Raw genomic sequence first — 14,459 nt, 5'->3', positions numbered from 1 at the left:
ACTTCCCAGGCAGTGACTGGACATCACCTGCTGACAGGAAGCAGAGAAGAAATGCGTTGGTTTTTTTTTGTTTTTCTTGGCTTCTTAAACTGCCTTTATCTCAGACCCACAAGTTCTTTTTCGTCATATTTTCTTCCCTCTGTCTGTTGAGGAGGGGAGAGATAGAGCAGCTGGGTGAGCACCTGGCGTCCAGCCGAGGTCTACCCACCACAAAGGCCATACTGCCCACCCCTCCATTCCATGCACGGGACCAGGACATCCTGTGTGAGGTCCTATTGCCCCACCCTCCATTCCAATGGGTCCTGGCAAAGCCCAGATGAGGCCCTGGGGCACTTTGAAGGGTAATTAGAGGCCTTTCCAGGGTGTGTCCCCAGAGCTGGACACAGAACTGCAGGTGGGGTCTCATCAGAGCAGAGCAGAGGGGCAGAACTCGACCTGCTGGCCGCGCTTCTCTTTGATGCAGACCAGGATACAGTTGGCTTTCTGGTCTGCAAGTGTATGTTGGCGGCACACGTCCAATATCTCATCCACCAGTATCCCCAAGTCCTCCACAGGGCTGTTCTCAACCTATTTGATCCCCCTTGCCCCAGCCCGGGTGTAGGACCTTGCACTTGACCTTGTTGAACTTTACGCTCTTCATGCATGAAGAGTCCAGGTCCCTCTGGACAGCCTCAAGTAAATCAACTGCACTACTCAGCTTGTTCCACCCACAGACTCACTGAGGGTGATTTGCTGTGTGTTACGTGTTTATTCGAGCCCTTCCCTCCCAGCAGCTGGAGGAGGCATGTCAGCACCCTGCCGTCACCTTCCTGACAGGTGGTTTCTGCAGCTGCCTGTAACCACACGTTCCCCTCATCACTGAGCGATCAAGCTTGTGGGGGCTTGTTAGGCTTTCTGGCTTAACTTCTTGTCGAAATTGTAAACTCCGATTGTTTTCCATCAAAACTGAAATTCCATACATTCGGTGTTCAGGTTCAGCTGTCGCCTGACCTCGCACAAGCTGTATCCCTCATCCAGGGCCCAAACCAGCTCTTCTTAACGCCCAGTTCTCCTCCCACCTTATTAGCTTGTCCCTGATCTACTTTTCATTAACTGTGTTCTCCACATCTTCTGTAGGCAAACTATCTTGCCCCACAGAGATAAGAAGAGCTCCTTCATGGATTTGGTGGGTCAGGGCCTGAGGAAATGAAGGCTTCAGAGGGAGTGATCTACAAACTTCTCCCCGTAACCCCTTCTGTGCCACCCCCCCAGTTGGGCAATAGCCATAACAGGATCAGAGAACTGAACCAAATTTAGAAGAAAAATCTTAGGCTGGGGAGACATGTATGCTTAATTCTGCTCCTGGTGATTTCAGAAGGGAAAAAAAAGGTGTTTCCTCCTCACCTGGGCACTGACTCTATGGAACATGTTTACTTTTTGGAAGAGAAGAGAGCAAGGTGCACAAATCACGAGAATATGAAGAAACAAAATGATTCTCAACAGGATTTTAATGAAAGTCTTTTATTTGAATGGTTGTCATATTCAGATAAGTAACTAGAATTGTCATAGGAATGAAAATCAAAGTTCCCTTCTTCCCAAGGAATCAAAAAAAAAAGTTGCTATGTACAGAACTTACAATTATATGCAATAGTTTGTTGTTAGTCCAGACTCCAAAATTTGGTTCACAGGAAAACGTCCACAATGAAGCTAGAGCAGGATGTGTCCATCCTGTGCCTTTCATAATGTTCTGTAAATTTTAGTATCCTTTCAAAACGGTTGCTCTTCCAAGGATGAGAAACCTTCCTTACCTGAGATCTTGCTGCTGCATACAATCTTCACCATCCACAGCCTAAGTAATTAAATCGTATTCCTTCCCAAGGAGGTAAGTCAGGTAAAACGGGTCAGATGTGCAAGTGTGTTTAGGTTCCTGTTTTCTGCTGGATTCAGACAAAAGATGATATAAAGCTGGTGAGAAAAAATAATCTACTGATAAATAGATGTTAGGCATGCGCTGACTTTGGGATTTGAATGGAAATGCTTTGTTTCGTGATTTATTTTTCTTATTATTTGTTTCCTTTCACTCACAGAAACTTCCTTCATTTTAATGGATTGTTCAGCAGAAAGTTTTTCTGTTTTGGTTCAAGTTGCTGAACCTCTGTGACTATAACTGTATTTAATGAGCACTGTAGACACCCAGTTTCTCTTTAAAAATTAGAAACCTTGAAGAACTCTTTAATAATAGTGATCTCTAACTTTACCTTCAATCAGATACAACTAGGAGGATTTCTAAGGTCCACGTGCTATTAAATGAATTGGGACTCAGTTCGCAGAACCATAGAATGGTTAAGGTTGGAAGGAACCTTGAAGATCATCTAGTTCCAACCTCCCTGCTGTGGGCAGGGACACCTCTCTCCCACTAGACCAGGTTGCTCAAAGCCCCATCCAGCCTGGCCTTGAAAAAATGTGGAAAGTTATTATCCTTGAGCAGGAGCCACGCTAATCTTCTCTGTATTGTTCCAATTTTAGCGTATGTGCTGCTGAAGCGAGCACATGTACTGCTGTGTCACTACTAGTGGGACTTTGCTTCTTTACTCAGCTTTATTTTTCAGTCTGAATCTAGACAACTGACCCACAGTAAGGAAAATTGCTCTGAGCTGGTGGGATTGGAAGTTCGTGTCAAAGGGTGCTGGAACGCACCCTTGTTGCTAATGAGTGGCAGCCAGCACATGGTGCCTGCGAGATGTCCTCTGTAACCTGAACTGTTGGTCTCCATCCACGTCGTGGTCAGCAGGCTCCTTCCTAGAAACCCAGCGAGCAGACGTCCTTGCTGTGCACCTCAAGCGGACGGCTCACGAGACTCTGTGGTAGCAGAAACGCTGCTTCTCTGCCAGCCCTAAAGGAGTCCTCCTAAATCAAGATTAAGGTGTGATGACAGCATGAGGGTAGGCTGCTACTGCTGCCGGCATTGCCTGGGCTTGGCAGGTAATTAGCAGCCTTCGGTCTCCTTATGCAGGTGCGTAAAACACATAGTAATAAACTGTGCCTTCCCCAGTTTCAGGTGCCCGGCCATATGAAAACCAGAGAACCACCTCCATCGACTGCTCCACAAATACGCTACCGAGGGCAGGTGCTGCACTGTGAGCAGCATTGCTTAGACGTGTTCTTCCTGGGGTTGTGATGCACCCGAGGTTTACACGTTACAGGCCTGGCTTTTTAATTAGGGAAACAAAGCACCTGTAAGCAGCAAAACAAAACAAGAGCCTTGAAATCATCCTTGTTTTGTATTATACAGAATTTCTATATTCATCAGTACACAAGCGATTGCTAAACAGGTCCTCACTACATTTACTCGCCATTCAAGACAAGGTGGTTATTATGCAAACAGGTTAGCTTTGTGCAGGCATCGCCAGGGTGAGCTTAACCCTGTCCTGTTTGGTTCCTCTTGTCTAAGTCTTATAGGTCTGTAAACATTCATGTTGTTATACAGCACGGGGGAGTTATCAGCCACGTAGTGTGGCTGATAGTAGTTGGCCTGGATGGCCGCCTGCGGCGGCGGTGGCGGCGGTGGGGGCGTGAATGAGACATAGCCATGGAAGGAATTAACTCTGTGGAGAGGCGACTGTGGGGTGAAGTTGCTGAATATGAGAGTTCTTGGGGTTTGCTTGGTCTGGTGGGTGCTGCCGGCTGAGAGGCTGCTGAAAGGATCGGAGAGAGTGTTGGCGCTTCCCTCGTTGCTGTCGGGGAGGCTGCGCGGGGGCGCCCAGCTCTTGCTGAACAGGAAGGGCATGGTGCGAGGCGGAGACTTTGGTCCCCTCACTGGCTTGGACAGGGCGTAAAGGTGTCGGAACTCTTCGTCAAAGAGCTCCACAACTTGACCCGTGAACTTGGAGAGGAGGTTGCGGTGAACCTGGCCGCATAACCACGTGAAGCTGGAAGGAGAGATGAGGGAAGGGTTAGCACTAACATCAGCCATTAGGAACTGCAGCTCCCTGCAGGGGTGGTGCAAAAGGCAAATGTGTTTCACAGCTGAAGCTTCTTGTCTAAACACAGCAGGAAGATGGTGTCGCAGTTGAATTACAGGTCAGTTCACATCAGTGCTCTTTGACTTGGATCAAGCTTTGTTATTGCAGCTGCCTCTAAAACCTTCAAGAAACCTTGTAAAGTTATACAACTTCCTAAAGGGAGTGGTGATCGGGATCCACTGCAGGATTAAATGTCAGATGCAATACCCAAGGTTTGAGTGTCTGTTTGATGGAAAAGAGTTCAGAACCCTCTTTTGGGTACCCCTCTCCCATGCACAATGCTTAAATTCAGGTCTTACCGTGTCTTGTCTGCACGCAGACAAACTGTACCCACCGTGCAGAATGCTGTGCCAGTTGGTAACTCTCACCCACTCGAACCTGATATTAGAAAGACTTATGAAAAAAATAACCATCCTTCGTTTTCATTTTGCCATACTTTTTCTTCATTGGTCAAAAGAAACACATAAAAACCTAACCTCCCTGTCACATCCCACTCCCTCAAGACAAATGCTTATTTTCTTCACTACAGACGAAATGAAATTATAAATATTTCCTACAGCTTTCCTAAAATAAAAATACTACATTGCTAGGTAGGTGCTCCCTTAATCCACCCGGCAAACAGCCAGCCTCATTGTGCTGTTCAGGCTGCCTTGCTTGAGCAGCAGCACAGCAGCATCAATAAAACTCACACGGTTGAGAGGATAAAATGTAATTACTCCCTGCACTGACCGGGGCTCGAGCTGTGCAGCAGAGCATACGGGGCCGTGTCAGATTTGAACCTGAGGTTGTTCTGCACTGACGAAACTCCGCCCCAGTTATTCCTGTGTGACTTTATTAGCTATGCTGGATTTGCACAGGGAGTGCTGAGAGCCAGATTTGGCCGTAGGTGTGTGCACCTGAAATATTGTTCGTGTTTTGACAAAACTCAGGTGAAACTCAGTGGGACCAACAGCCTGAGCTGATGCTGAGGGAATAGAGACAGACAATTTACATTTGCCTCTTCACAGCATTCTTAAGGAGGGCTGGGTTTGGGGCACACCGTGTTTTTAACCTGTTGCCTCAGGAGCAAGGGGAGGAGTGAAAAAAATCACTAGTTCGATGCCACCGGGCAGCCCTACAATATATCGTGTATGTTTTATGACTGGACATGAAAATATACAGTAAGTTAGGAGAGTGCAGGCACTTCTCGTCCACTTTGTTCAAATCATTCTAAACACCTTGGGAGCCGAAGTAAAGAGCACAGCAAGCTAACTCCCTGGTGTGCTGGCTCAACATTGCCCTTACTCACCAAGGAGCACTCTCTAAACCTTTGCATGTCCTTTGTGTAACTGTTAGGAGATAACAAGGCAGGAACAAATTAAAAAAGACAAACACACACAATTACTCTGGGTTAGCTATGCTGAAGGTTACAAACTCATTAAAGGGCCAAGGTGTGGAGTGGCAGGTTTATACTTTACTTGCCAGAGATATATCTAGTTTATAAAAGAAAATTCAGAGAGAAATAAAAATAGATTACACTTATAAATGGCTTTTGAAAGCCCCACAAAATCAGAGGGAAAAACTCATGCCAAATTTTCGTCATTTACTCCCTTGTGTAACTTCCTGTAGTAGCTGATGTACAGATACCCATTTGTGGCTCATCCATCTTATCTGTCACCCTTGCAAGCAGAGAAAGCTGGATCCAAATAAAGCCCAAAACTCTCCACAGACTGACGGCAAACGGGTCATCTGTAAAGCAACAAGGTGAGACCCGCGTGGTTTTAGACAAACGTTTGTGACCTTCACATAGTGAGTCACAGCAATTCACGTTCTGTGCCCGTTGCTGAAGAGCAAAGCAGAACTTGACATAAAGACTTAACAGCTCTTCATTGGCTTAATTCTAACAAGGAATTCATTGCTCAGGTTTTAGGCCCCGTTTTGCTCCTTAGTTTACAATTCCAAGGGCTCTTCGGGGACAGGTTCAGAGGTCTCTTTGGGTGAAGCACAACATAAAGAAGAGAAATCTTATTAACGTATATAAATATCTGACGAGTGGTCCAGAGCAAGGGGACAATCTCTGCAGTGGTGCCAGGCAACAGAACAAGAAATATTGGGTTTAAGCTAGAACATAGGAAGTTCCACCTCAACAACTTCTTTACTGTGAGGGTGACAGAGCCCTGGCACAGGCTGCCCAGAGAGGTTGTGGAGTCTCCTTTTCTGGAGACTTTCAAAACCTGCCTGGATGTGTTCCTGTGTGGCTGCCCTAGGGGATCCTGCTCTGGCAGGGGGGTTGTACTAGATGATCTCTAGAGGTCCCTTCCAACCCCTGACACTCTATGATTCTGTGATTCTATGAATCTATGAAATCACAGCAAAGTGCTGTTTACCTTGGGGCTGAAGCTCTATCACAAATGCAGTCACTAACAGATACTTCTCAGCCATCTTTCCAGGGCTTTGTCCCAAACCCCATGTCCTGCTCCAGATCCTCCTATTTATGATCATCTGCTTCAAAACCCAACTTTCCTCTCCATTCCTCATTTGCTTTGGACTCAGTTTTTTTTCTGAGTGTACCCCCTGCATTACTGTGCCTCCAGTTCACCAGGGATGCTCTCATCCCTCGAGTTCACAACGCTACGGGAACATGCGGTGTTGCACACCTCTCATGCAAAACGAGACAGGGTTTTGCAGCTGAGCTCGGGTTCGAATTAACCCACACGTTAGTGTTGCCTGGTGGCAGGATAACCTCCCCATGGGAAAGCTGCTCCACCTGAACCTGGGGCAAAGCACCCCAGGGTTAGATACCGGCTCTGGAGAGGCCAGTGGCTCTCAGAGTGGCAGCCGGGGACGTACTCAGCTGCCTCTGCAGGATCAAGGTCTATGCTTTCTGCTGCCTTCATTTTGCCTTCTTGAGGAGCACTGAGTTCATGCACTATCTAATTTCAAATTTGTTTTTAAAAAAAGGAATAAAATAGTTATCATACGATGGGGTGGAGTAACACAGAGACGGCAAAAAAGAAACGCCATAGACGCTGGCAGTAAAAATTGAGAGGGAAGCTGTAACTCTAAACACTTACTCGTGCCTGCACTTCTGCAGACACGTGGGTGGAACAGCCTTCAGAAGCTTCTCAGCTCTGGTCTGCCCTGTGCTGCAGGACCACGCTTATCTACGCTGACCCAAGTGGTGGCTTTTTAACGTAATTTTACAAATCACTCTAACGCAGGAGATGCCACAGACTCAGTGGTGGTTCCTTTGCCTCTAAGTCGTTGACAGCTCCAGTCCTCTTTGGTGTCCATCAGCGAAATATATTTTGTCCCCAAACACTTTGGATAGAAACAGAGTGCCTGGGTCCCTTTTGGAGCTGTACATCCTGAAGGGCTAAATATATATTTCCTCATCCTGTTCCCTCCATCACTATTACGAAGTCATGCAGAGCACAGCACTGGAGTGGAATTTGCTGTTGGGTTAATTTTAAGGCCTGTTGTATTAGTTTTAAGATTTATTCCAATTTGATTTCCAGCAAATGCACTGCAGAAGAGTTTCAGTCTGTTTTACTCTTGTTTATACCTGCAGAGGTTGGTGGATAAGGTGTAGGGATAACAGAAAACTTTCTGATAAATAAAGCAGGAGCTTTGGCTGGCACTGAGCACACTGAAGTTAAATAGTGTCCAGATTTGATCCTCTCTGCTTGCTTGCTGGATAGGGGACTGTAGTTTGATGAGGCTCTTGAGCTTAACAGAAGCTGCAACAGCAGTAGAGAATGATGGAAGTGACGCTGCACAGGACTTAAAGAGTTTTCTCTTTTTATTTGTAATTTGAAAGAGAATCCAAAAGGAAGCTTCTTGGCTAAAGAAAATAAATCTTGTTCCATCCCTCTTCTCCAAAACACACTTCACTTCTACCTTCTCTACAAATCTGCTGTTGCATTTCTACACATCTTTGGTGAGGGATTAAAAAAAAACATGAAAGAACCAGAAAACCATAGAGGGGCCAGTAGAAACCAAAACACTGAGTATTCACTCATTTTTGTCTGATATTTCATTTGGAAACTGCATGCCCACCCCTGTGGACCACTGCGCTCCTGCAGCCTCCGGAAACCCCTCATATTCACCTTTACTGCTGTCACTACAGCTATGTCATCTTCCTGGTGTCACAGTTTTATTGGACCAGAGGTATTTAAGCTTCCAAATCATAAACTGGAATTAAGAAAAATCTCATCCTTTTAATTAAATAATCACCTCTCGTCTCTTTCGTCTTCGGATTTCTAGGATACACTTGGTCATTTGTGAAGCTTATCTATGTAGCCATGAGGCTTAGGAACTTCCTTTATTTGACGCAAGCTCAGTGTCTCCTGAAACTCCCTGACTTGAGGATCTTGGATTTTAATTAAAAAGCCTGTTGTTGAGATGCTATATCCCCTACCTGAAATAATTATAACAGTGCAAACATGGAGAGTTACAAACTCAGTTCACAAAAAAAAAAAAGGGAAATACAACAGTCATACAGACATGCCTACCCGCTAATGAAAGACAAGAAAAAACAGTGAGTCCCTGAAGTATTTCTGGTTTACTTTTAATCACTAAACTTGTCATATGGAGAACAAATCCTCAGATAAGCTGAGTGACATATGCTACATTAAGGGATCCCGAGGGAGATGGCAATGTTTCATGTCTCATGATCACAGCATCTGAGGACCCAAACAATGAGGAAAGCATATTATGCTACACACATTCCTAGTTCTGCTCCAGGGCTGCAACGGCAAAGTTGTTTATGTTAGTTTATGAACATTTAAATTAAATACCACGCTCCATAAAGAACCAACATCAGCAAGTTAAATGGATTACTGAAAAATGTCACATACTTGAAAATGTGAGGGGTTTTTGTTTAAAAGAACCTTCTCACCTGTACAAAAATTTCCATGGCACTTTTTTGTGGAGTAATATTAAAAATCATAAGAGAGCCCCTAGACGTGAATGGCTCATCTCACCTGTAAGATCCGGAGAGCACGTATCTCCAGTCAGAGATAAGAAATTTTTCTTGTATTTGTCCTGAAAATTTCCTGCCTGATTTGGCACAGTAAACCTCTCCGGTAACACTGCGGACTGAAATATTCTGTAAAGAAAAGAAACCGAACAACTAAGAACAGAGTGAATTACTTTTTTTAAAAAGTGAAAAATTAGAAGGAAAGGGCCCTTTCCTGTCACTGCCTTTAGCTCTTCACTTCCCCAATGTCTGGAATGATTTCTTCACTTCCCCAATGTCTGGAATGATTTCTTCATGGAAACTCTCCAATGTCATATTTGAAGGTTTGGGGCTAAAGGAAACCTTGCCAAGCTCACTCTCACCTGTCACAGGGTTGCCTGTTTCAACGGGGATATAAACCTGCACGGAAACTCAGGCGGACGGAGCCGTGCTGTGTAATGACAATGGATGCTACCCCAGCTGGAAGGAGTGTGAGCTGTGTCCTTAGCTGAGAGCAGCCTGTTACCCCTGCTGACACCCCAGCAACAATTTGCGGTAGCTGTAAGCTCCCTTGTTGGATGCTGTCTGCGGCACAACACAGCGGGGCAAAACCTCCACTCTTCCAATCCCCTGTTGAAGCCTGTGCTCTGTAGCAGCGCACTTAAACAGCACAGGCTTGTGTTTCCTAAGGAGCAGGGCTTTACTGACATACACACACTGTTAGGAGTATGTTTTGTTAACCTCAGTTTCTTTATATGTTTGAGGTGGAATTCAGCTGTGTTTCAGAATCGAAACACGGGTGTCTGGTGCACGTAAAGTGCCCTCAGGTCTCCTGCCTGCCCTCCAGCTGCCGTTCCAGAAGGCTGTTGCCTCTGCGGTGTCAGCCAGACCCACAGAGGTGCCACAGGTGCCTTATGGCATCGCCAGCAACAGCTGAAATGGTCCCTGGGTGGTTATTTTTAAAGGTCAGGTCCCTCGGCAGGGCTGAAGGCAGACTAAGCTGACAGCCAGCTCAACTCAAGGCAGTATCTTCAAAACTGAGCTATAACATGTTTTATCAGAAACCACCTCCTGAAACCAAGGTATTTTCAGGCAAAAGAGTTTTGTGTGCCTGCTCCCCATGGCTGCCAGACCACTGCTGCTGAGGAGCTACTGAACAGAAGCAGTTGCAATGTTTGTGTTGGACAACTCTACCAGGGCACTTGAGCTCTATTCTAAGACTTCAGGGCCCAGATTAGTATCATCTAAGGACCTAATGGAAGTGCCTTAATTTCCTGTGACATCCATGGGAAAACGCAGGCATCTTCAGAGAGGAATTAGGTGTGCTAATGCTACCTCTGGAAATCTCTTGCTCCCCTTTAATTATAAGGTGGACTGACCCCAGCATAACCACGCTTCTAGCTCAGGGCGCCTCAAGGTAGGCAGACGGATTTAAGCCCAAGCGCTTCACAGAGCCACAATACCTTGAAGAGATCCTCAGCAACTTGCAACTTGTCGCACATCTCCGAGAAGAGATTTATATTGCCATGATCGAGCAACAGGTAGACAAACACCATGCGCTTGTTGGCTGCCTCCAGGAGGTCACAAAGAATCTCAGTGTCTGTGAACACATCCATCACGATAGCTAGCACCTTAGGGGAACAAAGCAAAAGCATTAGCAGAGTCAATTTACCTACAGTTGCCTGTGAGGCCACTGAAATGTAGTTTATTTGCTTTAAAAATATATTCCAACAAGCACAAATCCTTGGAGATACACGTGAGTATTTCTTCTGGGTTTCTCCCTAAATGCCTGAATCAGTAAATTGATGAGACATGTTGCCTCACTCTTATTGCTCATACAAAGCCAATATAACACACAACATACGCACTTCACTTAAGCTCGTTTAATCATAAAGTACAAGATGACCCATGAATTTGTAGGTGAGATTTCAGCACTGGGAAATACATTGAAGTGCTAATCAAAGAATAATAAGGATGTAGCTAAAATAAGAGACTATAGCCCTTGCCAAACAGCTGACTAGCTTTCCTATGTTGCATGCATTTAGCAAGAATCACTGGATGACGCTTCTTCTGTTATGACTTACACCTGGAACGGTCCTGGCTTTAAATCCTCAGTGTCTTGTTGATGGTGGGGGGTGACAGACTGCAACAGCTCCATCTGTTTGGTCTTTTTGCTACTGATTTATAAACTGGCTGCTTCACTTTAACCACAATCCGTGCTTCCCAGTTCACAACTGGCAGGACAGTGTGCAGAAGTCTCAGATCTGGGAATAAAAGCCCCGACAGCTTAAAATGCACAGCCCTCAGCCAGCGTGGATCGAGGGAACTCTGATGTGATATAAACCTACTTCCATGCTTTCTCCCCTACGCTCAGCACTGGGCAATATATCTTTACCGATGCCTGCTGTTGTCCATGGAGAGGGTCACCTCCCCAGGATAATTAATTCTGCCCAGCTAATACCTAACTTATCTTCAGAAGGTGCTTATTTCTCCAGGGACTAGGAAGGGAATCCTTGACAACTGCTCTCACAGGATATCATCTTCAATCAAAATAAACTTTAGCCAAACTTTTGCACCAAATCTTACTCCAAAGCCTGCACCCACACCTGCCAGCGAGCTTCCTCCCTTCGCCACCACGAGCAAATCCTACAGGACCAAGCACATCCTGCGTGGCCAAGTATCCTGCTCAGACAAGCTAAATTAGTTGCGGAGCAGCAAGGATCCCACACCTGCCTCCTGCTGCTGAAGCACAGTGCTTCGGAAAGGGCCTCGCCAGCGTTACATAAGCAGCACAATTACATCCAGTATCTCACATCTGCACTTACTGGGAATTCACTTTGTCTTTTTAAGCTGCACATACTGCATCCAGCCTCACTGTAGCTCCAGACCACTCTCTCTAGCACCTCTTTCAGCACCAGCTGTTCCCAATTTGTATTTCTGCACCTGACTTTCCTCTCTTACTCATGATGTTTCTTGCTTCTTTTGCCCAAATTTAATTTTATGCTTTGCACCTATTCAACAAACATGTTTAGATTGTAGTGCCAGCCACCAAGCCCTTGCAGTTTGGTATCATCCACAAACATGGTCTGTATTCTGTTGCTTAAGTTGTTAATGTATATAGCAAATACCAGGCTACTCAGGATGGCTCTTTGTCAGATACTAATTAATAAATGCTGCCATTGAAAAACTGTACTCAAAAAGCAGTTGCCAAATTTCTACTGTGAGTAAGCATTGCTCCAGCACCCTCTTGTAATGTAAATTAGACAGTTAAGAAGGTCATGTGAACCATGGATTATATTACATTTCCCACTTTTTCCCCTGCAAGTTTTCTCCTCTTGGGACAGAAAACTGACCTGGCTTGACAGTTTACCTGATACTTATTTTATTACTCCAGAGACATTTCAGTTACCGTATCCTTCTGGTGCTGCCAACTTAAAATGACTGATCCACAGTTCCCCGATGTGCTGAGCGCTCGTAACCTTTGACAAGGCAGTTGCCAACAGGGATTCTTCTCCCCTGCCACAACACTCGGTGTTGTGAAAGTCTGTGACTCCAGTGGGCTCCACAGGCACCACAGCCTGGTTTTGTTCCTGCCCATTCACCTGCGAAACTGCCTGTGGCGTCTTCAGTTTATACAAGGGGAAAATTCCCAGATGATGGTAAACATAGCCCTGACATCTCAAATATTGTTTTCCCCTGGAAAACAGCAGAGAGGCCACGACAGAGGCTTTTTGCCCCCCTCCAGATGCTTAGCTTCTGGTTTCTCCATGCGTGGGCAGCCTGGCTTGTGCCTGGCACCTCCCTGCGGCTCCCCCTTGTCAGGGACATCATCCACCCCTTCCCCAACATCCCACGCCATGCTGCAGAGACCCTGCAAGGAGCCCACATAGCATTTTTTTTGACACTGACAATGTTATTAAGGTTGAAAGGTCTTTCTTCCGAATCATTTCCTTCCTCTGGGAACAGCTGCTGGCACACCAGACACACATGCCCTTCTCCAAGCTCCCCTTCACCCATATCTCCTACAAATCCCCCAAAACAATCACTAATGGCTCAGAGCTCGCTTTAGCTTAATTCTTGTTACCAGTGGAATGGAGCAAACCATCCTGCTGGTGATGCACGAGATGGGACAGAGCTCAGCTGCCCTTTCTATGGCACATTTGCTCCGCTGGGTTAATGGGAGTTTAAAAGAAGAGGGAATGTTCGTCTTTTTTTTTTTTTTTAAGCCACCAACATAAGAAGGTATTGGTGTGAGCACAAACAAACAAACAAACAAACAAAAAAAGCACTGTCTGTGTGTTCAACAACGGGATCTTTACAGCCACTTTCTAGAGCAAAGCTACACCAGGACATGCAAGGCTGGTTCGGCTCAGAAGGCAACCGAGTGCAGAGGCAACAGCAGTTCCCTCCCACATACCTGAGTGGTCTTGTTGATGTACCGGCGTATGATGTCTCTAATGTTGTTGTTCTTCTCTGTTTGGAAATACACAGTGGCGGTGGATTTCTCCTTTAAATAGGGCTTCTCAGCTGTAATCCATGTGTGCAGCAGAGCTGGCTCGCTGCTGTCAGAAATGGTGGGGAAGTAGGTCCCTGAAGGGAGCGACCTGGCATCGTTCTGCTTCGGCGCAGCCACCCCATCGGTGACCAGGGACTCCTGTGCATAATAGGACTCCCTGGCGTTCTCCTTGATGTACTGAGCCTCCACCGACGAGAGGAAATCCACCTCCCCCTCTTTGCTTAAAGTTTCGAGGTACGAGTCTGTCCCACCATCCAGGAAGGCATCAGTGGCCAACCTTATGCTTTCGTTGTGGCTGAAATCCGTTTTTGTCAGCTTCGGGGACTGGTTCTTGATATCCTCCAGCCTCCTCCTTATCTTGCCCATGTGCCTGGAGTGGTTCATGGCTCTTTGTCGCAGCAGTCGATCTGCCGGGCAGGCACCGTGCATATGCACAGCGCAGGCAGCACAATCGTCCTTCTTGTTTGGCGACTGCATTCTGGCATGAAATCGCCTCGGCTGAACAAATTAACTATGAATAAAAATAAAGAGATCTTATTACCTCAGGCAAATTCACACTCTCTGATTTTGCTGGTACAATTATTTTCAAAAAAACCCTGAAGCTCCCTTCTCAGGTGGCTGTGAACTTCGGCAACAATCTGTTTCCAGATGGGACACAAGTGCAAAGCTGATTAGATTGCTTATCTGAGAGGCACCCACCTCAGCCCCAGGGCATCCGAAGGATTCGAGTCCAATTACCAAGGCTGTCCGATTCGGTTGTATTTCCCTTCCTGTCGCATCTTGTGAGATGTGAGCGAAGAAGCGCTCAAGCAAAAGCAGGTAGGCTCCCAAGCATCGTTGCACAATCTTCAAAACTGCTTGAGGCTTCTCCGTCTTCCCGTAGCATTCGTTAGGGAGTAAAAACAACTCTGACGTTGAACCAGGACCGAGACATCAGCCATGTCCGTAGCTTCGGAACAGCAGAAAGGGTCAGGGGCTCTTCTCTGCACCTACATGCTGCCAG

The 14,459-nt window shown here is 46.1% G+C and overlaps 1 protein-coding gene across 1 annotated transcript; it reads right to left on the bottom strand.

Annotated features, from left to right (window-relative positions):
- Nucleotides 1-3,352: 3,352 nt before the first annotated feature.
- On the bottom strand, nucleotides 3,353-13,933 carry FAM83A (family with sequence similarity 83, member A). The gene is made up of 4 exons (XM_009879425.1): nucleotides 13,358-13,933; nucleotides 10,404-10,571; nucleotides 8,966-9,090; nucleotides 3,353-3,908 (listed from the first exon to the last, which is right to left on the bottom strand). Exons 1-4 carry the CDS (start codon nucleotides 13,931-13,933, stop codon nucleotides 3,353-3,355), a joined length of 1,425 nt encoding a protein of 474 aa, XP_009877727.1.
- Between the last annotated feature and the right edge of the window lie 526 nt (nucleotides 13,934-14,459).

The sequence above is a fragment of the Apaloderma vittatum genome, unplaced genomic scaffold (genome assembly GCF_000703405.1).
Source record: "Apaloderma vittatum isolate BGI_N311 unplaced genomic scaffold, ASM70340v1 scaffold20002, whole genome shotgun sequence".
NCBI classification, from domain to species: domain Eukaryota; kingdom Metazoa; phylum Chordata; class Aves; order Trogoniformes; family Trogonidae; genus Apaloderma; species Apaloderma vittatum.
This window is presented reverse-complemented; position numbering and strand designations above follow the sequence as displayed.

Excerpts from the sequence above, each read along its gene's own strand:
- FAM83A (XM_009879425.1), bottom strand. The coding sequence starts at position 13,933 with ATGCAGTCGCCAAACAAGAAGGACGATTGTGCTGCCTGCGCTGTGCAT. Across the intron at positions 10,572-13,357 it reads ACATCAACAAGACCACTCAG|GTGCTAGCTATCGTGATGGA; the intron begins GTATGTGGGAGG and ends TGTTCCCCTAAG. Across the intron at positions 3,909-8,965 it reads GTGCTCTCCGGATCTTACAG|CTTCACGTGGTTATGCGGCC; the intron begins GTGAGATGAGCC and ends CTCTCCTTCCAG.